General features: G+C 44.1%; 1 protein-coding gene across 4 annotated transcripts in view; it reads left to right on the top strand.

The window, feature by feature from the left end:
- The window catches only part of MOB3B (MOB kinase activator 3B), a 197,828-nt gene that overhangs the window by 143,794 nt on the left and 30,709 nt on the right, over window positions 1-23,325 (top strand). For 3 of the 4 annotated variants that reach the window (XM_042912672.1, XM_042912670.1, XM_042912671.1), the window contains one exon: window positions 21,402-21,604. The exons of the other annotated variant lie outside the window; for it this stretch is intronic. In XM_042912672.1, the coding sequence (XP_042768606.1) occupies window positions 21,402-21,604 (203 nt within the window). The remainder of the gene's footprint in view (window positions 1-21,401; window positions 21,605-23,325) is intronic. 4 annotated transcript variants of the gene reach the window in all.

Below are 23,325 nucleotides of genomic sequence, written 5' to 3'. Positions count from 1 at the left end.
AGAGAGAGAGAGAGAACATGAGCAAGGGAGGGGAAGAGAGAGGGGAGACACAGAATCTGAAGCAGACTCCAGGCTCCAAGCTGTCAGCACAGAACCCTATGCGAGGCTCAAACTCACAAACTGCGAGATCATGACCTGAGCCGAAGTCAGACGCTTAACTGACTGAGCCACCCAGGTGCCCCTATGTATTTTTTTTAAATGTTTAATTATTTTTGAGAGAGAGAGAATATGTGCACACAAGTGGGGGAGGGGCAGAGAGAGGGGGACAAAGAATCTGAAGCTGTTAGCACAGAGCCCAATTTGGGGCTCAAACTCACCAACCATGAGTCATGGCTTGAGCCAAAGTCAGAGAGGCTCAACCAACGGAGCCGTCCAAGTAGCTTAAGTATTGTTTTGTTTTTAAGTGAAAGAATGGCAGTATGAATTACTTGGATGCCCTTTGTGCTATGTTTAAAAGTTTAAAATTTTACGAACCCAGTATGATATATTTAGAATAAAGCAATGTCTAGACTTTACCTTGTGAGCTTTGCAACTCAGTTCTTATACTTATTTCAAGGTCTGAGTCTGTTTCACTCCTGGTGCTTCCTTTACTGTGCAGTTTTTGTTAATTGGGAGGTTAACCACTGGTAGGTTTCATTTAGAACCTTCCCTGGACTGGATGGCTTTGGATCAGGTCCTACAGTTAGGAGTAAAAATCTAGAGCCTGCTTGGACTCACAGTCTGGCTCCTCCAACTCCTTGTGGTGTGACTTTGGGCAGAGAACTCAATCTGCCTCTGCCCAGTTCCTCATCTGGGAAGTAGATGACAGTGGTGTCTGTCCAGTGAGATGATTGTGTGGACTTAGTGATGTAATGCACAGAACTGGAGGTCAGCTCAGCTGAACGACCATAGGGATGAGGGCTGGGGACTTTTATGGCAGTCTTTTCATGCCTCTGGCTCACTCTTTGGTTTCTGGTCCGCTCACCCAGCCCCTGCCAGCTCTGCATCATTCCCTGACCCAGAACCACACCTGGGGAACTATATGCATCTTTGGGTATAAAATGACTGACTGGGCATGTGATTGAAGTGATAAGAGAAATTGAGGTCTTACTCTGGCCCAGGGTAAACACTCAGCAGTTAACTGGTGTTGTTACTGTTAACATCAGCACTGACACCCCATAGCTGGCCTTCTCTTACACCAGAATCTCTATACCCATAAGATCTCAGAGGTAAAAGACACCCTAACAGTTACCAAAGGTTGCTTTAGAATTCCTGAAGATGCTTTGAAAAATTCCCTGTTCTTGGGGAAGATCAGAAGAGGGGTTGGGAATCTGTCCTGTAAACAAATGTAGGTGATTGTCATGTATAGCCAGTAATGGAAACCACCTTCTCTTACCTGAATTGCCTCCCCAACAACACTAGCACGTAGCCTCTGTTTGAACACCTCCTTGCACAGGAGGCTTGTACCATCACCTGAAGCAGTGCATCCCCACTTTTGGGCACTTCTGGTGATACGAAGTTATGTCTTTGCATTGACCTGAAGAAGGGAGGGACTGCCTCTGGCTTTAAGGAGGTGGAATATAATAGTGAAAAGAGAACAGACTTTGAAGTCAGAAAGAAATGGGCTTGAATTCCACTCCAGTGCTTATTAGCTCTGTGGCCCTGGGCAAATTTTCTTTTCCCATTTGTCTTTCCAGTGACAATCTTCCAGTATTTGAACCCTATCTTTCCAGTCTTCTCTTAGCCTCCCTATATGATAAGACCTCAGTTTCTCTTATCACTTCAATCACATGCCCAGGCTCTGCCTTTGCCTAGTCAGTCATTTTATACCCAAAGATGCATATAGTTCCCCAGGTGTGGTTCTGGGTCAGGAAATAATGCAGAGCTGGCAGGGGCTGGGTGAGTGGACCATAAACCAAAGAGTGAGCCAGAGACATGAATAGACAGCCACAGAAATCCCCAGCCCTCATCCCTATGGTCATTCAGCAGAGCTGACCTCCAGGTCAAATGCTTCTGAGTCTACACCTTGACCATGTCCCTTTGGAGCTGGGACTGGGGATAGATGTCATCATACTGGCCACATCCTTGAAGTTGGTTATCAAGGAACTGGATGGGGTGAGGCCAACTCTGCCTCCTGTTCAGTTGGTCCAAATGGTGAGACCAGAGCTTGCTGGAGCGCAGGAAAACAGGAATATGGGCTGTGACCCTATTACTTACACCCAAATGCTGAGTCCCTTCCATTCTCTTAGCCCCATGATGGCTCAGATACAGGGTGTCCATATACCAACAATGCCTGGTTCGTCCTCAGCCATGCACATGGTCTTTTCAGTCTACAAACTAGGACTCCTCTACCCATTGTGTGGGTCAGAAAGAGAAAGGAATCTTTTGAGGTCTGATTTCTGAAGATCTTTATTACTAGTCACATGTCTTCAGAAAACTTGTTTAACCTCTTTGAGCTCAGTTCCTTCATCTGTAAAATTGGGATACAAGTACTACCTACCTCATAAGATCACAAGAAGGATCAAATGACATTGTGTATACAAATGCTTAGTACAGGGGCACCTGGGTGGCTCAGTTAGTTGGTTAAGCATCCAACTTCAGCTCAGGTAATGATCTCGGGATTCGTGAGTTCAAGCCCCACGTTGGGCTCTGTGCAGTCAGCTTGGAGCCTGGATCCTGCTTCAGATTGTTTCCCTCTTTCTCTGCCCCTCCCCCCTTGCGTGTGCGCTCGCTCTCGCTCTCTCTCTCTCTCTCTCTCTCTCAAAAATAAGTAACATTAAACAATTTTTTAAAAAGCAAATGCTTAGGACATACTAACTGATTGGTGTGGGTTGGCTTCTTGGGAGGAAGAGGTGCAGCTGGGAATGGCTGGTATCCCACCCCACCACCACCACCTGTGAAAGCAGCCTGGGGGCTGCAACCGCCCATTGCTCCATCTCTCCCAGCACAGGACCTGGGCTTCAAATGAAAATGTGACTATCAGCACATCTGTCCAGTTGGCCAGTCCTGTTTGAGGCAAATCTAAGTAGCACATCAAAAGGAATTTGAATTTTACAGAGGAAATGTCAATGTCTTGGAGAATATTTCTTCCTTTCTTAAGCTTTTATAGGTCACCATTCATTGTGGCCTTTCAGTTTCATGAAGTTTCAATTTAGCATGGAAAATGTGGTCTGACCAGCTACGTGAGCATCACCTGGGAGCTTGATGGAAGTATAAAGCCTGGACCCCACCCCGAACATGCAGAAACTCTGGGGTGCAGCCTAGCAATCTGTGTTTTAGTGAGCCCTCCAAGTGCTTCTTAAGGCCCCCATTTGAGAACATTGGTCTAGATAATATGGGGTCCTTCCTTCTCCCCCTCCTCCCACCCCTGGCAGTTTTCACATCCAGGTGACCAAGCCTGTGACCAAGCCTGTGTCTTTAGCCATATATTTTCAGTGCTTCCACAATTTTTTAATTTTTTTTTAACATTTATTTATTTTCAAGAGGCAGAGAGAGACAGAGTGTGAGTGGGTGAGTGGCAGAGAGAGAGGGAGACACAGAATCGGAAGCAGGCTCCAGGCTCTGAGCTGTCAGCACAGAGTCCGATGAGGGACTCGAACCCACTAACTGTGATATCATGACCTGAGTTGAAGTCGCATGCTTAACCAACCGAGCCACCCAGGCGCCCCTCAGTGCTTCCACAATTTGAAGATAGCTCCTGAGAGAATGATTGATGTCTTATCCTGGGAGACTCATCTGTTCTTGCCACTGGGAGGTGTAATCTAAATCCAAACCTGTGCTAGACAACAGTCAGGGAACAAGCATTTGTTTGGGATGTTAAAACCATCAGATCAGTTGGTTTCTTCCACCTTTGAAGCTTCCTTCCAGCCTCCTGACCACTAATAATGGTATCTTGGATGGGTAATGATAATAGCAAATATTTTTCGAGCTCTTCCCATGTTGCAAAATACCTTTCATTATTTTTTTTCCATTTAATTCTCATAATAACCAAATGAGGTAGGTGTATTGTTAATATTATCCCCATATCCTGTATGGTGAAACTGAGCCTTAGAGGAGCTAATTCACTTGCCTGAAGTCATTTGGCTAGTCAGTGGCAGACAAGAGACTTGAACTCAATCTGTCTGGTAGCAGATTCTATGAATCTTCAGTAAACTCCCTTGCTTGGTTAGGTATGCTATATCTCTGGACCAGGAACATGGACAAGGAATACCCTAGGCCAGTGGTCTTAAATTTTAGCATGGATCAGGATTATCTGGAAAGCATCTTAAAATGCACTGATTGCTGTGCCCTGGTCCCAAAGAGTCAGATTCAGTGCCTCTAGCTTGGAGTCTGGGAATTTGCATTTCTAGTGAGTTCCACATATTGCTGGTGCTGCTGTTTGAAGGACCACACTTTAAGATCACGGCTCTAGGCCAGTGTTTCTCAACCAGTGCTACACACTAGAATCATCTGGAGAATTTCAGATTCAATTTTTTTAGTGTGGGACATTGCCATTCTTTTGTGTGTGTGTGTGTGTGTGTCTGTGTGTGTGTGCGTGTGTGTAATATGCTTCCCAAATGATTCTAATGTGCAGCCAGGGTTGAGAGAACCACTGCTATACTCAAAGGAAGACTATTAACTGCTTTCTACAGCCTTAGTTCTTCAGTCCTACGTCAGGGCTTCTCTTGCAAAGGTGTTCACAATGACAGGGAACCCACTGGTATGCCAGGGAATACCAATACTATCCTGCAGGATAAATAGAGCCCATTCATTTTATTTCAAGGTTTACAGAAAAGTTAATAATTTCTATAAGACAAATGGATCTACTGTGGAGTAAAGTGCAAAATGTGCATGAACTACTAATACAATCTATGAGATTCAACCCATTCCTAAGAATCTAACCAAGGAACATTGTCAGAGACTAATTGCTGAAGATATACTCAAGGAGAGTCACTCAAACATATTATTTTGTCCTCGTCATTGCTGAATCTGTGACAATCCATTGCTCAAAGAATATTTATATGTACTCATGATATAATATTAAGTGTAAAAAAGAGGATACAATGTATTATATGATTTTAATCTTATTTTTAAAAACAATATACCATTTACATACATATATATACATATATATACATGTATATGTATATATATATATATATTCAAAGATAAAAGATTGGAAGTTAACACACCAAAATACTATCAGTGGTTATTTCATGGTAGGATTATGGGTGATAATAATATTTATACTTGACCAGCATTTTCTGATTTTTTAACAATATTACTTTTGTGATTAGACCAAAAGAATTTAGGCAATGACTTATCTTTATAAGTACATATTCCGAAATACCTGTCTGAAAATATAAACCATGGATTTATAAGTCAGAAGTTTTTTCACCAAACTAGAAAACATTTAAAATTGCTAATTACTATTTCAAAGGGTGCTAATGCATTTCAGCCCAGGAAAGTAAGAACTTCATGAGAACTTAGGAGAGGTAGTACTGGGCAAGGAGACACGTGCCCTGCAAGGTGGTTTCCTTGGGACTCCTAGGAGGCTCTCAAGGTGCACAGTCCTCACCAGTGAGTAAGCTGGCTGACGGTGCTTCTGTGTGACATCACCAAAGCATCACCATAGTTAGTTAGTGTAGAATAGACCAAATATGCCAGAAGGGGAGTTTAGCAATGTCTATGTGTATCATGCAAATATGCAGGCAGTAAGAAAATCAAGTCTATGTAAATGTTAACAAAGAAAAGGCATAGGGAGGACACTCCTGTGTTGCAAAACACCAAGCCCATTGCCTTCATTAATCCAGATGCCTGTCTGTTGATGCTCCTCTTGGAGTTGCCTTCAAACAAGCAAATGGTGCCCTCTGCACATTTGTGTCAGAGGACTAGAAAGAGGATGGTGCCAGTCAGTGCTCAGAGAGGCCTGGGAAGAAGGAATCTGAAAATATTACATACTCGGGGGCAGTGTCACTAGGGTAATAATTTTCCAGTATAGCCAGTAGACATTTTCTCTGCAACCAAGCCTCACCTGGCCACACAAAACAAAACCACCTGCTTCTACAACAGCTGGGACTGGTGACCCAAGTTAGAGTAGCAGGTGGCAGGCCAGTGGGCACCATTCTGGGGTGGCCCCTTGGTGGAAAGAGCCCCTTCTGCCTGAAGGGCAGAAGACTCATCCTAAGGAAGGGCATCCAGCCAGAAGTGCCTACCATTTACTGCAGTCACATTTGCAACCATGTGCAATGTTTTCTTTAAAGGGTCCAAGCTGACAAAGTGAATGAATGAATTGAATGGGGCTGCCCAGGGGAATGGAGCATCTCCCAATTACAGGAAGCAGGTATCACTTAGCTGTTGCCATGAGGGAATTTCAGGCCAGCTGTGACAGGTCTTCTGAGTTTTTCCAAAAGAAGCCAGAATTCTTGATCTTTGTACTATAGTTCCCAATTTCTAAATGTTGGCAGCATTGCAAAATACTGTGTGGTCCAAAGAAAACATGCCTGCTGGCTGGTTTTGGCCTGCAGCATCAGCCTCTTCCCTCTGCTTTAGAATCTCAGATGCTAAAGAGGCAGTTGCTGGAGTCCCCTTGTCTTCTTACCTCTCTTCCCACCTACCCCCACCAAATTCCAAGTGACGAATTCCTGAACTGTCCTCCTCAAATGTCATGCTTTATTAAGGACCTTAAAACTGGCTAATGGCCTCACAGTAATTTATTTCAGTTGAGGATTTTTAAAACGAGCTATACAGAGGTATTTTCTGGAAAATGAAGTTAATTTAAAAAATAATTTTAAAGGAACCGCCCTGGATTTTGAGGGGTAAATCGTGTTTTATTTGAGAAATGTGTGCTTCCGAGTGAGGCCGGTTTGGGTTGAAATTCCAGCTTTACCACCTGTCATTTGTATCTCTCGGGCAAGTGACTCAGCCTCTCAAGCTTCTCATTATCTCATCTGCAAAAGAGGGGGGGGGGCGGGGCGGGAAACAACTCATGGGTTTATTGGTTTGTTTAGGGTAATCAGTATTAACGAATGTTAATATCTGATGCCATTAGGTGCTCAGGAAGTATAAAGTTTCTCTTAGGAGCCAAAGTAACTGAAACTTTCAATTGCAAATGTTACAAAATAGCCTCATAAAGCATTTACATATTTAATATTAGAATTTTTAAAATCCACTTTCTTCAGGTATCCCATTGTAGGAGTGCCTGGGTGGCTCAGTCATTTAAGCGACTGACTCTTGATTTCAGCTCAGGTCGTGATCTCTCAGTTCATGAGTCTGAGCCCCACATTGGGCTCTGTGTTGACAGGCTGACAGCATGGAGCCTGCTTGGGATTCCATCTCTCTCCCCCTCTCTCTGCCCCTCCCTGTGGGTGCTCGCTCTCTCTCTCTCTCTCTCTCTCTCTCTCAAAATAAGTAAAATAAACTTAAATACATACACATACAAGAAATCCCATTGTAGGAAGTAGTGTTGCAGTTGAGATGGGAGAAAAGGGGAAAATCAAGAGGTTGAGGGGATGAACCTGAGGGGTGTCTGCCTGGGGGAGGTCCTAGGGTCAGTGCCCAAATTCAGTTACATATAAGGTGACCTTATGATTTATCAGTCCATTTTAACTCTTGCTCACTGCTGAATCTCTAGTATCTAGCACACCACCAAATAAATAAATGTTTGTTAGTTATGTAAATTGGTTAGTGAACAAATAAAGAGCGTAGGTGGGAGTTTTATCTGGCAAGAATAACTAGGAGCTCTGTTCAGACCATGCTATGTATCAGAGACTGTCTGCTTCCCAATAACTGGACAGCTCTGTTCAGACCATGCTATGTATCAGAGACTGTCTGCTTCCCAGCCACGGGTCATGTACAGTCACATGGAGCCTGCCCTCAGGAGAGCCCTGTGCTCGGTTGAATACTCTGCTGTCATCATCTTGAAATTCTTAATAATTTGTGAACTAGGGGCTCTGCAAATTATGTAGCCATCCTGATCAGAGTTTCATCAGTAAACATAGAAATGTCAGTGCATGAACCAAAGGGAAAAAATTATGGTTTCAGGGCCTAATCAAATATTTGTGGTCCACAGAGTGGTATTTTTTATCTAAATAAAATTTTTAGTTAGAATAGTTTTAGATTTATCCAAAAGTTTAAAGGTAGTACAGAGAGAACCCATATATCCCTCACACAGTTTCTCATGTTGGTAACATCTTACATTACATTTATATCTATAATACATGTGTCATAACTAAGGAACTAACAACAGTACTATAAACTCCACACAGTATTCACATTTTATGAATCTTTCCCTAATGCCCCTTTCCTGTTCCTGGATTCCATCCAGGACACTGCATTACATTTAGCCATCAAATCTGTTTAGGCTCCTCTGGGCTATGATGTTTTTCTCAGACATTTCTTGTTTTTGATGACTTTGACAATTTTGAGCACTACTTGTCAAATATTTTATAGAATGTCCCCTCAGTTTGGGTTTCCCTGATGTTTTTCTCATGGTTAGACAGGGGCTATAAGTTCTTGAGAGGAAGACTACAGATATGAAGTGACATTTTCATCACATCATATCAAAGATCTATGCCATGCACATGACTTGTCATTGATATTAATCTTGATCACCTGGCCAATGTAGTGCTTGCCAGGTTTCTCCATTAACTCTTTCCATACTTACTCTTTGGAAGAAAGTCACCTAGTGTACCCCACAATCAGTGGCGGGGAGGGGGCCTCCACCTCCTTCAGGGGGAAGTATCTACATAAGTTACCTGGAATTCCCCTCCATGGGACGTTTGTCAATTTTCCATTCATTTATTCAACCGTCTATCAGTCGGGACTTGTGGATATTTATTTTATACTTTGGGTTACAATCCAGTACTCTTCCATTTATTTTGTTGCTCCCATTCCAGCTTTGGTGGTTCACGAGCTCTTTCAGGTTGCCTCCAGTGTCCCTTGGACATACCCCTAAGGTTGTGATTTTATTGAAGACATCCTTTCTTTCTGGCACTACAAGGTGCCAGGCTGTCTTTTACATTTCCTTCTGCAGCCCTAGAATCAGCCGTTTCTCCAAGGAGCCCTGATTCCTTTTATTCAAGAATGGTATTAGAAGCTAAGATCTGGAGGGTACCTGGGTGGCTCAGTTGGATGGGCATCCGACTTTGGCTTGGGTTATGATCTCATGGCTCATGAGTTCAAGCCCCACATCAGGCTTTGAGCTGATAGTGCAGAGCCTGCCTTGGATTCTCTCTCTCCCTTTCTCTACCCCTCCCCAACCTGTGTGCACACACTCTCTCTCTCAAAAATAAATAAACTTAAAAAAAAAGAAGCTAAGATATGGGTGTTGTGTGCTCATTGCTGTAGCTCATTACTACCAGAGCATTTTACATTTTTTAGTGTAAATCTTTAAAAATTAAGCTGTCATCTTATAGAAAGTCAGCTTTTCCAAGCTAACTATGTAAAAATAAATAACCTTAATAAATTAAATGTTAAAATTTTTAATGTTTCTGAATTAACCACCAACATTTAACTATAAACAGATTCCACATTGGAATCTAGGCTCCTAGAAGATCTGGCAGTCCTAGACCCATATACCCCCTCAACAGCAGTCAGCTGAGGCAGAAGGGCTCTTGTCCTTTCCTGCCTAGAGCCCTCTCGGGTTGTCACTGTACACACTGCTCACTATCTTATTACACCCAACCGACTATACTCTTCTTTTTTTCTTTCTGACCCTTGAAGGCATTCGATTTTGTGATTCCTGGTTCAGACTGTATTCAAGTAGGTAATTTACAGATACACAGCTTAGTCCGTGATTTTAGCTGAACTTGGATCCCAGAGATCAAGTATCAGAGCTCTATTTCTGGTTTGACCCCTCTCTTACTGGTTCACCCTCATTGGCTCTTACATGCAAATACAGTGACTCACCATTTCTTGCTCAGTCCCTGCCTTCACCCCTCCAGCTCAGGTGTAAAGAGTCATCTGCGTCCACTTGGCATTTTCCCCTCAGCTTCAGGCTTCAAGGGTCTTTGCAGGCAGGGTCTGCCCTGAATGTCTTTGGCCAAGTGTCCTTTTCTTAGACTCTTTCTGTCTGGAGAAGATCCCCCAACAGTCACACCCCTACCTCAGATTAATTTCTTCCTGGTCACTGTTGCCTTGTGGCTCTGCAAAGCACTCCTTAAATTGGGTTCCAGTCATCATTCTTTCTGGATCTGCCCACCCTTTGCAAAAAGGATCTGTTGCTTTGCTGTCTTCTCCCTGTCCCCTGCTTACCCCCGTCATGTATCAGGAGTATTTGTCAGTCAATCCTGGCTTATTTCTGACTTTGCTAAATTTGGAAAACTACCTGTCTGGCACTTTTCTATTTATATGAAAATACGCACTTCAGTACAAATATACAATACGGTTTGAGGGGTTGCTTCTTTCTCTTTATGAGTGAAAACCTGATAGAAAAATGCATTTCTCTCTGTGATCTGCCAAGTATGAAGAGATACAAGTATCAACTTTCACTGAAGCCTTATAACTTCAGACATGACAAGGTTAAACATGGGCCTGTTTTTCAATTCCCCCAGGGAAACTTTCCACAGAGCAAGAGTTTTCAGGCAGTAACTCAAGGCCACTGCTTGGGGATGGGAAAAGCAAAGGCAACCCAAGCAGAAGTTTTCACCACCCACACTTTACATGGTCATTTGTTCATGTATTCACTCTACAGATACTCACTGAGACCACCATGTTCTGGTATGCATTTGATGCCAGGGATAACTGTGAACAAGAAAGGTAAAAGTACATTCCCTGACAGTACAAAATTTTCAGTCCAGGGGGAGACTTAAAAAATGGACAATTATAATGTAGCAAGTATTGTCATAGGAGAAGTACAGGGCATCATGATATGCCTGACTTGAATGGGTTAGGTGGACAAGGAGGATATCCTAGAGGAAGTGATGATGGAGTTGAGCCTTGAATAACAAATGGGAGTTAGCCAGACGAGAAGGGGAAGTTGAAGAAGAGGGTTTCCAGCTGCCAACTCTTCAGTATGAGGCAACTCCCAGAGTGAGCAGAATAGGATCTTAGCTCCAGAAGACTGGAGTATTATATACAAATTAGGAGGCTCCGGAAGTGATGATGGAGAGATAAACAAAGTTGAAACCGTAGAGGGTCTTGCTTGCTGTGTTAAATAGCTCTGATGTTACCTTAAAGCAGTAGGAAGCTGCTTTAGAGTTTAATGCAAAAAGGTGGATGGCTTGGTTAGATTTGCATAGTAGGAAGATTATCTGCTTGCCCAGTGGGAGATTAGAAAAAATCCAAGAGTAGAGGGGAGAAGCTCCAGCAAACCAGGCAGGAAATGATGGTGGCTTGAGCTAGAGAAGTGGTGGTAGAGGTGGAGGGAGAACTCTTCAGACAAGATTTGGGATTAATTGCCCTTCATCACATCATGGAAAAATGAGTCTGCTGGTGAATAAAGGAAAGTGTTATTTGTGATGATGCTCATAGTACATCATCCATGACAAGAAGGCAGAGTCATTTTCAGATTCCAACTGGCGCTCATGATCAAAGTGCAGGTACTTCTGTCTGACTTTCTAGTACTAATGAAGTTGATTATCATCTTGTTCTCACTCCACCCCATTTGGCCCCATTTGATTTTCAGCAAATTCAGCACATCTGAACTAGCTACAGTTTGTTTTTTACGGCTTTTATTGCCTTTCTGTAGTGAATGAGCATCTTCCTCAGGATTTCCTGGGTCTTTCTCAGTCTACTTCCACCTCCATGCTGCGATGGCAGAGGGTGAAGGCAGACATCCTGGAGATGAATGGGCAGATAAGGAACAGCCTCTGGCAGTAGGGAAGTGACATGGGGAGAAGAGGGAAGTGTGGGAGGCAGGCACATTGTATTTACAGTCGCTCCTTTGGGTGGCTGAAACAGCACTTCCTCTGCCTGGCAAAATGGCATGTCTGAAAGAATTAACGATCTGTTTAGAACATATAATCACATGCTAGTCTATTTTCCTTTGGTCCAACCACTGTGGTGGTAGGTCAGAGGGCAACACAGGGGGCACTGGGGAAGGGCAAAGGGAGTTGGGGAACAGGGTAGTAGCCAGTTTATTTCTAACCATTTGCAGCTGTCAGCTTGTTTGGGGACTTTATTTTTTTTAAGGCAGAGGAACAAAGTCTTGCTACACGGGATTGTTTTGCTTGGCATGACGAACAGACACTTTCTTGAGGAACGCACAGAGATAACACAAAACATCTGCTTCAAGGAGTCAGTCCTCTGCAGCTGACTTTTCATCAGCCTGAGCCCGAGCACATGGGGCTTCTTTAGATCAATATGTAGATACATTTAGGAGGCGGGAGAACGGTGATGCAATGGGCAGGCAGCGGGCGGAAGCTAAGAGGAGGAGGATGTGTATTTGTAAGAAACAGATCTGTGTTATGAGGTTTTTTTCGCTGTTTGTTTTCCTCGTGATCCAATTGCATTTTGTTTTGCAAGTGTTTGGGAAATGGTATGTTCTCGGCCACGCTGCCAGAGGAGGTCTGTTTTCTTTTCCCACGTGTGTGGGATGTTGTTTTTCTTCAGGAACTATTGAGAATGAGGGAATTCTATGGCTTGTGCAGGGATTTTCATCCATGCACTCTTCGGTTACTGGACCCCAAAGACAAAAAGGACAGCACAAATGCCCTCAGACGTGAGTGACGGTTTTAAAGGGAGTTGTGGGCATTTCTGGTTGTTGTCATTCGTGTGCTATCAGGGGTCCCAAAAGGATGGGCCAGAACATTAGGTTTCATCTTGTGCCATGTGGAAACTCCTTAGACAACTCACAGGATGTTCCCCAGATCCACTTTCCAGGAGAGTTTGCCCTTTGAAGAAAAGGTAACTTCGTCTGTCCTGTTTCATTTGTCCTTCCCCGGCACCCTGGGCTTTGATGAGGAAGAGCCAAAGTTTCCTAACAGCTGTTAACGCCGGCTGTTAGTTCTGTTAGTTACTGGGTGCTCCTGAGTGCCTGCTGGCACTGTGCTCCATGTTTAACCCTCACAATCTCACAGACACCTAGGTCTAATTATCCCCGTTTCTTGGATGAGGAAATGAGCCTTTTCATTCGCAAACTTGCTCAAGAGCAAGCAGCCCGGAAGTTTCCCAGCTAGAATGTGAACCCAAGTCTGATGGGCACCAGAACCAGATACCTTAGCCACTGTTCTTAATGCTGGACGACACATGCATTTGGAGAAGTAAGAGCCAAACCTCCGCCTTCCACCTTCGTCTTTTAACAAGCTTTGCCTCTCCAGTTTCTCCAGTTGGATGAAAGAGATGAAAGGAGCTGTGAGAACACCCCATTGAGTGTCCTGGCCGAGTGGAAAGAGCACAGGCTCCAGAATCAGAGGCTGGACTTCAGACCCCTTTTCATCACAGCCTAGTTTGAAATCCCAACCAGTCAGTCCCCTCGCCTTTCTGAGCTTTGATTTCAGGGTCAGCATGTGGCTTGAGAGCTCAGCTCTGGGTCCAGCACTTGGCAACTATTGGTTACATGGTGAGCCCACTCCAGGCTCCCTGCCAGGCACCGAGGATCGGCTGCAAGGACCCTCAGGGAGGGTACGGTCTAGGAGAGAAGGCAGACCTGAGTCAGGGTCCACAGAGAAGTATGAAATTACCATGTGGGATCTGTGCTCAGGAAGGTTCAGCAGATGGCAGACAACCTGAGGCTGGAGATGATGGAAGTCTTTGAGCTGAGCTCTTAGGAAGTAGAGGCATTAACAAAATAAATGACAGGCTGGAATATCTGCCAATTACTTATGGAACCTGGGATTTTTGAGGAAAGTTCTCTGCTGTCCCTGGAGACAACCTCTTAGCCCTTACTTGCTACATCTCCATAGTCCGGGTCCAACCCAGTGTGATCATGGACCAGAGTCTCCTCCCCAAGCATTGGACATTCTCTTAAAAGATAAAAAACAGGGGCGCTTGGGTAGCTCAGTCGGTTAAGCGTCTGACTTCGGCTCAGGTCGTGATCTCGCGGTCCGTGAGTTCAAGCCCCGCGTCAGGCTCTGTGCTGACTGCTCAGAGCCTGGAGCCTGTTTCAGATTCTGTGTCTCCCTCTCTCTGACCCTCCCCCATTCATGCTCTGTCTCTCTCTGTCTCAAAAATAAATAAACCTTAAAAAAAAAAAAAAAAGATAGAAAACAGAACAGGAATGTGCTATAGCTAGCACAGAAGCTTTCACCTGGGTCTTGAGTTTGGGACCTTTGTCTTCAATCTGTGGCTCTGTTATCCAAAGCATTTCTGCATTCTCTGAGGGACTCTTTTCTTTTGCAGCTTCCATAACAGAACAAAAGAGAAAACATAGGCCATTTAGATAGTTTATTTTCTTTCAGGGGTTTTCTAAAAGGAAGGATTGAATGGGGCATCTGCTTAACAGTGCAAGGGAAGGGAGAGGAGGGGGGAGGAAGGAAGAAAATGGATTGAAGCTCAGAAATTACTGGAATTTTTTATTAAATTTTGTTTGGGAGAAAGGAGATTTACTAAGTCCGAGATAAAAGGCAAATCCACATGGGGCCCCAGAGAAATTATTATATTCCATGCTCGATTTAGCTCTCATACTGACTGTGGTTTGGAGATCAGAAAGTTGTGGTTAGGCACATTCATAAACTCTGCAGGACTCTGTCAGATGCTGGTTCCCTGCCGAGCACCACATCTTCCTGAGCAGCAGAGGCAGGGCTGGGGGCTGCCTGTCAGGCCTTCAGGAGAGTCCAGGCCCCCCAGTCTCACCTTACCCTCTGCCTTCATCCCTCCTGTCTGGCTCAGCCTCCTCCTTGGCCTGATCATCCAGCAAACTCCAGTCTTGCTTTGAGTCTAATTGTTGAGCAAATTCCTGAGGGAAGCACATACAAGTGATTGGCTTGGGATTCTGACCTCTGCCCAGGCATTTTGCCTCAGCTCCCTCTGGAATCTGGGCTCAGCCTGGCCCTGTTTTAGGTTCACCAACTTCGTTTCGGTACTGACCCATTTGCAGAGACCCAACTCCATCACATGACCCAAGATCATCCAGGTCCAAGGTTGTGTGTGTGCGTGTGTGTGTATCACCTCTGTAGAGAACACTCTTCTGAACACATCTTCTCATTTGGGGATAACTTCTTAGAGTCTGAAATTCCCCAGCTTGAATCTGAGAGTCCTGGGATGTGGCTCAAGGTGGGGTGGTGAAAGAGATTGCCCTGAGACTCAATCACTGATTGCAAATCATTTAGAGACCTTCTGATCAAAGGTTGTTTTCTTTATCAATTAGTACATATCTGTCTGGGATTATGGTCACATGGCTTATCTGGTTTATAATAAGACTAGTCAAAGTTTAACTCCAAACCCTTCAGACATGCAATCTACTTCAGTTAAGACTACTGGTTAATATTGTCTAGCATTAACTTTCTAATTGAGTACAGTAACTGAAAATTAACTATCAGCACCTGAAAAAATACATTGAAAGGCAAATAAGGGAGGTTTTAATGATAAGAAAAGAGGAGTTTCAGATTTTTTTCTTCCCACCTCCTTGTTGAAATCAAAATGTTCTTATCACAGAGTTCTCCTCCCTTTTCACCAAAGGCAGTGTGAAGCTTCCCATATCAGGACCTTGTCAAGACCCTGGCAAAACACTGTTGTTCTGCTGTAGGCTTTTTTCCTCCCCCAAATAGGAAATGATAGAGTCACATCTTGACTAAATAAAATCACTGCTCTTTTATGATTCACTTTTGATTGATAAGTATTCCCTACCTAGGTCTGTGCCAGGTACTTTTAAAAGCAGACTCAGAATTTAAAACAATCCCTTTGTTCAGGGAGCTTACAATAATATGAGACATAAATATGAGAAATTTGTAGAAGATAATATAAGGCAGAATGTAACCCAGTGCTCAATTGAGTACTTGCCACTGTGAGTTCTTTGTGAGTTCAGAACTGATGTGTTAATGCCCAAACTGCCCTCATGAAAATAAATATGCAGGAGGAATTTAATCCCAAAGTGTCTTCCAAAGAACTTTGGGTCTATGGGATACTAAAAATAACAGTTCACAAGAGGGTGCTTACTATCTGCAACGCATTAGGCAAAACCTTTTTTATGTGTGTGTGTTTAACCTTCACAACAACCTCATGAGCTACAGACAACATTAACATCCCTGTTTCTTTCTGGATGGGGAAACTGAGGCTTAGAGGGACTAACTTTGCACATGACTACCTTGTGAATAGAAGGTAGAGTGACATAGAAATGAAAGCTGGGGAGTATGATTACAGACTGTGTTTTAAACCAGTAGATATTATGGGGCAGGGGGAGGAGTTTAGAGTAAAATAGGACTTTTTCCTACAGGAATTCTCAGATCCTTTATTTTGCAGAGATACATTGTAAACCTCTATGAAAACAGCATTTAAAATTTCTTTTAATATTTATTTTAAAGAGAGCGTGGGGGAGGGGCAGAGAGAGAGGGAGACACAGAATCCAAAGAGGGCTCCAAGCTCTGAGCTATCAGCACAGAGCCCAACGTGGCGCTCGAATTCATGAACCATGAGATAAGTCAGACATTTAACCAACTGAGCCACCCAGGCACCCCAAAAGCATCATTTTTGCAAATACATTTGATCTCATGATCCTCTTTTTTTAACCAAGGATCTCCCAAGATGAGTGATTTTCAAAACATGGCTTGGGAAATACTAAAGTGAAGGGTGCATAATATCTCACACACACAAGAGAAGCAGAGGGACAGAAGGTTGGATGTGGTCCTGAGCTGGATCAGTGGTGCCACATGTCCACATAGCCCTTTGCCCAGACCCAGCCAGTGTACAGCCCCCTCAGCTGCCAGCCATCATTATAACAAGCCCAGCATCCGTTTGTGATGATTCATTAGCCTTTCATTCTTCCTATTGCTGGACTGTATGCATTTAAAGCAAGCAAACACACATTTTCCAAGCTCCTTCCATTAGCCAGGTACTGAGCTAAGTGCAGGTCATAAAATGGTGATCTGTTCCCTGCTACCATGGAGCCTGCAGTAACAGGATGCAGAAGAAAAGACCTGAGTTTTAGAGCCAAATCATTATCTCCTTTTAGCTATGAGGCTAGGAGCAAATACTTTCACTGAGCTAAGCCTCAGTTAAAAACAAAGCTGCAACAATAATATCACTGCTCAGGATGTCCCTGAGACTAAAGGACTTCACACACATATGTATCAGGCATCACCCAAGGATCCCTTTCCTTTGGCTCCTTGGCCAAGGAGCCCTTTCCTTGGCTCCTTTGGAAATTGGATACGTCTTAGCAGCCCCATGAAGACAAAAACCCTCAGATGGATCACTTTTCATGATCTGGCCCATCTGGGGCCTGTCAAGGAAGGGAGTGGATCAGCAGGGCTGAGTCTTGCCCTATCTTGCTGCCATGAAGCCAGTTACACAGGGTGAGATAGTTGCAGAGTCCACCAAAGGGTTAGACATCCAGTTCTCTACATCAAAGGGAGTGGTCTCTTCTACCTCCCACCTTCTGAAGGCTTATTGAAAACACACAGATATACATGCTACACAGACATATGCATACATGTACATACACACATATAAACACACAGATTCGTACATGTAACACACATACACTCACACATATACACACATACATACATATACGCATGCACACATATATCCACAAGTATACACACATACGTACATATGCACACACACACAAATCTGAACACCTGGAAGGCTGAAGAGAAGAGGGGGAAAGACCTAAAATATTACACAAACTATAGGAGTGGCCCCTGAACCATAGATATTATGGAATGAATTTCCTAACTGCTGTGTAGCTTTCTTACTCTTAATCCCATGCTCTGTGAACTGAAATTTTATCTCTGGTGCAGCAGAGAACTCACTGGGGTTTCTGGGCTCCCTAGAACTCTCAGTCCAGGATTGTCAGCTTCCAGAGTTGGCCTGAGGTGACTGGTACATGCTGAGCACGTCCTGACTTGAACCATTTGCAGCGTTCACTTTTGAAGAATGAATTGCGTGTAAGGGAGGGAATGGTGGAAGGGTCAGATCCAACTAAGCCGCTAGAGTCCCGAGGAATTCAGGTGAGAAATTAAAAAATAGAACTTAGTGTAAAAGTTCCCACTACATACCCATTACAGTACAGATACTAGTACAAGGACACTGCAAAGCAAATGTTTTTATTTAATAATCCAGAAGAGTGAAGTAACCTGCCTATACAGCTAGTAAATTGTAGGGCCAGGACTTTAAAAGTAGACCTTGCAGATTCTCAAAGCAACTCAGCTATTCTCAAGATAATTTCCAGCCATATCCCAAAAGGGAGAGATAGAGGCAAACCAACTTTGAGAACAAAAGCAAGGCCAGAGACCAGGTATGGAATGGAAGGTAGCACCAGGAATTCAGAACTAAGCAGAATAGGAATGGGGGGAATATGGCAAACTGGGGACCATCTAGAGACACCTAGCAATTGCCATGAACATCCTCAGTATGCCCAATAGTTGGCTTTACCTCTGAGTCAGTGTGTGGGGCCTGGGGCTAGTCAAGCAGATGCACTGACACAGCTAAGACTCCCCATGTTCTCTAGCAGCTGGTGAGCCTCCACAGAGACTGGAGGCAGGGATGTGAAAGGTAAACCCACTGGAGGGGGTTCAGGCCACCCAGAAAGGAAGGGCCACAGAGCTGCAGGTGTGTGTTGGAGCCCCAGAGCAGGATCTCAGGTTTTCAGGGTGGTCCTGGGCTTTAGGATTGGACAAACCTGGGTCCAGACCCCTCCTCTACTGAGTGACCTTGGGCAGCTACTTAATTTTCTGAGTCTGTTTTCTCATCTTTGAGATGGAAACAATAATAATAGTACCTGTCTTCAAGTCTTGTTCTGCAAACTTAATCAACTAATCTGTGTAAATCTCTTGGCTCAGTTCCTACAACACAGTAAGTGCTCAGTTGATGTTGGCTTTTACTGTTAGTCCCAGATCCCCAGTCCCAAGGCATGGGCAGAGAAAACACATTTCTCCTTGAAGGCAGTAGAGTGTATTAATTAGCCTTCCTCTTATCCCCTTGAATCTGTGGCTGCCAGCGATGTGGACTTCTTTCAAACTTCTCTCTCTCTCTCTCTCCACTCCTTTTCTTTTTTTAAGTCATATTTCTATACCACCAAAGAGTAACCTTTGGATGCCTTGTTTCACTTAGCAGTCGAGCTATACCTCTATCCTTGGTAGAGAGTTATACTCCAAACTTAACCAGATCTTTTGGTGTTTAGAATCAAGCGGTCTTGGTCCAAATCCCAGCCCTGCCACTTTTTAGCTAAATAGCCTGGGGCAAGTCAATCTGTGCTTCAGAGCTTCAGTGTTAGCCATCCATGACATATAGGTAGTAAAGCCTACTTTGCAGAGAGGTTGTAAAGGAAAAATATGTCAGCCGTTGGTATTGTCACTGTGTGGGTTACAGGGTTCCCCTTCTCATGGGAACACACTTGGAGGGGATTCCATCATCTCTGGGACTTGAGCTTCTTTGAAGACTCCAGAACCTTCCACAGCCTGGCAGCAGTGCTTTCTGCTGGCCTCTCCTCAGCCTAGAAAACCACCCATAATTTCTGCGAGGGTCTGCCCACCACCTCCTTCCCAGCTGTACCTCACCTCCATCCCTAAATCCCAGCATCTGTTGCCCAGACAGCTGCCACACTATGCCTGAGTCTCTCCCTGGGTTCATTTGATAGGTCCCACTTTGTTTTTGAAGAAAAGCAGGTAAGAGTGCCGGGCCCCAGGGAGACAGATCTTGCCTCTGCCAGCTGCCAGTCATGTTCTGTCTCTCCCATCGTGTCCTGGGCGTCCCAGGTGATCCCATTACAGAGTATCTCACCAGACAGCTGCCACTGGGACCCTGTGGAGGAACAGAGAACAAAATTCCAGGCTTCCTAGGGACCAGGGCCACGTCCTGAGCACACTCTCCAATTCTGATGAAAGGCTGGTTGCCATGTCTACCTTTTCTTGAGAAAGGTAATATATTCCTTATAACAACAGTGAGGTGCTCCAGACCCTCACTGTAGTGCAGAGAGAAGGGGGCCATTCCCATTTGGTGAGCTCTTACTCTGTTCTAGGCACTGTCGAAGGATTTTACTCATGTTAGCACCCTCCAACGCATGCAAGGAAGGCTTTATTATGATCCTTCTTTTATAGATGAGAAACCAAAATTGCATGAGTACCACTTCTCATTCTTGACAGCCACTGGAAATTTTACCTGTATCGAATCCTCACAACTGTTGCAACTTTTACTTACATATGGCAAAACTGAAGCTCAGAGAGGTTATGTATCTTGCCTATGGTGATACAGATAGAAAAGTTGCAGAGCAGGAAATCAAAGTCTGTTGGACTTACAACAGACTTGTCACCATTTTAGGACAGTGTAAATAACAAGAGTTTGAACAGTGTTTAAGAGGGGGAAAGGAAGTGGGTTTGTGGATCCTGCTGTGTGTTGCTCTGACCAGACAGCAGTAGTGGTCATCAAACAGGAAATCTGGGTGTCTCCTCTGGCCACATAACCCACTCTTACCTTCCACAAGGGGATGAAGTGGTAATAAGTAATGCAAAGTGTCTATGGAGTTTGCTGCATTTGCCCACCTCAGAAACAGTGAATCTCAGGAGAAATTTGGATCAGAATTTGCACACTGGTAGCCTGTAGGTGAAATTAAGCTAGAAAGATGTCTTGTGTTGACCGTTGGTATTTCTGTAAAACTTTAACTGCTGATGTTTTAAAAACGCAGCAAATTCACATAGCACTCCAAATTTCTGAATTATCTTGAAAACTCAGGAGTTCTCACATGGCCACCCTTGGCGGGAGTTTTGGCACAACAGCTCCCTCTGAGGAGAAGGTGTTTTCAATTTACTTCAGTGCTCAAGGCCCCGCCCCCATCACGATGTGTCAGGGAGCGCTTGTCTCCTTGGAGCATTCCCCTCCTCCTGCTGGTTTTCTTTATGTTAATGTAAGAGGAAGATGAACTTTCTTGTGCTCTATCAAGTGGGGGAAAAACACAAGAAGGGAGAGCACACATTTGTATGTAAAAATGAATATTTTTATATAAATATAACCAATGTATATGCACACATTATACATACAGATATATACTGATATATGATAGATATATACAGATAGCTATAGATATAGATATATAGATATATACAGATATATACAGATATAGACACACATACACACCCATACATTTAGGTAAAGAAACCAACCTGGCCCTTTTCGTTCATTTTTTGGTCTCTTCCTGGTCATTGTTGGCATTTAAATACAACAGCATTTCAGCCACTTTTTTTAGGCAGGATCCGACACAGCCACCCGCAGAGAGCAGGCGTCTGTAGGCTGGCCAGGGAGCTCAGGTCCAGGATGCTCTCCAGCCTCACACATGTGCTCCTGGGCTATGAGAGCTTTCCCATCATGGCTTTGTTCTCCTTTTTTTTTTTTCTTTTTTTTAACTTCTCTAGGTGTTCCCTTCCCAAAGAACTTCCTTCAGATCTGCAAGAAGATCCTGTGCCGCCTTTTCCGAGTCTTTGTCCACGTCTACATCCACCACTTTGACCGGGTCATTGTGATGGGCGCGGAGGCCCATGTCAACACCTGCTACAAGCACTTCTATTACTTCGTCACAGAGATGAACCTCATAGACCGCAAGGAGCTAGAGCCTTTGGTAAGTGTCACCATGCTACTTCTAGGAGCTCAGCCTTTTGTCCCAGCACACTGACAAACCCATGCAAAATGCTCATTCATGATGAGCCGTCAGCCAGAGGCCTACAGCATTAGACAGGAGTTAGAGGTCAGCTTCAGGAGCAGGAGATGCCAAGATGTCCACAGCACCCAGTGTAGTAAACCACATAGTGGTTTGTAGTGGGATTATACTGGCAGAATGTAGTAGGATTGGGCTCGAGGGAGTAGCTTTAATTCTCAGCTCCCAAACCAGCCACCTATCTACTTACTCCCTTAAATGAGCATCTTTGATCTCTCATGTTATCCATTATACCTCCATTCAAAGATAACCAGAAACATTCCTTTAATCAGTGAACACATATTTAGCACCTACTGTTTGCTGCTAGGCATGCCAAGTCAAGCAAAACTACCTGCGAGTAGCTTTGACTCCAGAGAGTGAGACGGAAGTAAGCGCTTTGACTCCAAAGAGTAAGACAGAAAAGTAAGCACTTTGACTCCAGAGTTAGAGACAGAACTAAGCCCTTTGACTCCAGAGACAGAGACAGAAGTCAGCGCTTTGACTGCAGAGTCAGAGACAGAAGTCAGTGCTTGGACACCAAAGACAGAGATAGAACTAAGTGCTTTGACTCCAGAGATAGAGACAGAAGTCAGTGCTTGGACTCCAGAGACAGAGACAGAAGTCAGTGCTTGGATGCCAGAGATAGAGACAGAAGTAAGCACTTTGACTCCAGAGACAGAGACAGAAGTAAGCCCTTGGACTCCAGAAATGGCGACAGAAGTAAGCTCCAGATGAGAATACGGTGTCTGAAGGGCTTTGCTTTTCGTACTGAATCTCCTGTGATGCATTTTAATGGGATATATTAAAATCCAGAACATCTGATTTAAGAAACTTAACAGTTATTGTTTAGGTGAATGGGAATTCCTTGTGTTTTCTTCATAAGGTGTTTTTATAGTTGGACTCAGTCTGTGCTTTAGAAGTCAAGGACCCTTGAAATCCTCAACATCTTTTGTAACATGTAGTATCTTAATGTGGATGCCCTCATCGCAGCTATTTCTAGTTGGCTCTACTGAGTACTTATCCCGTATAATACAGAGCTTTATACTAAAATCACACTTTCTTCTTAAAACATTAAAAATGGCAGTTTTGCAACTAACTTTCTTCCAAGTCCATTTGAATAATGACCAACACAGGACCCAGACTATGGTCTTTTGCTAGTCCATCTTCCTTTCTCTTTATGTACATGTTTTTTAAGTATAGGTTTTGTTGTTATTTATGTATGGTGAGGCCAACAGATCAGGAAACAACTGCCATTGGAAAGATAGAGTGTTACACTCACAGATCGAAGGCAAGGGGCACACACCATGTCAAGGTGGGGGGCAGGGCAAGGCACGGTGGGGGAGCCACCAGGGTTGGTTAGAGGCAGGGGAAACAGAGAAAATGGGGGCAAAAGCCTTTATTGGGGTTTCTCTGGGAAAGAACAGGTGAGCCAAGCTAAGCAAGATTAGAATTGACTAATCTGAATAATTTCAGGAGGCCCTGGGGATTAGGGGCTGCCTTAGTTGTGTGGTACCTGGATCTGGGGTGATTTGTGGAAGGCATTAGTAGCCCTAAGGGTGAGAGGCATAGGGGAGGTGGTTGGGGCTGTGGGCTCTGGATTGATTGGTTTGTATTGGTTGGGGAGTAAACAGCTGGAGGGTGAGTTG

The sequence above is a fragment of the Panthera leo genome, chromosome D4 (assembly GCF_018350215.1).
Source record: "Panthera leo isolate Ple1 chromosome D4, P.leo_Ple1_pat1.1, whole genome shotgun sequence".
NCBI lineage: Eukaryota > Metazoa > Chordata > Mammalia > Carnivora > Felidae > Panthera > Panthera leo.
Note: the sequence above shows the minus strand (reverse complement) of the source record. Positions and strands in the feature narration are given on the sequence as shown.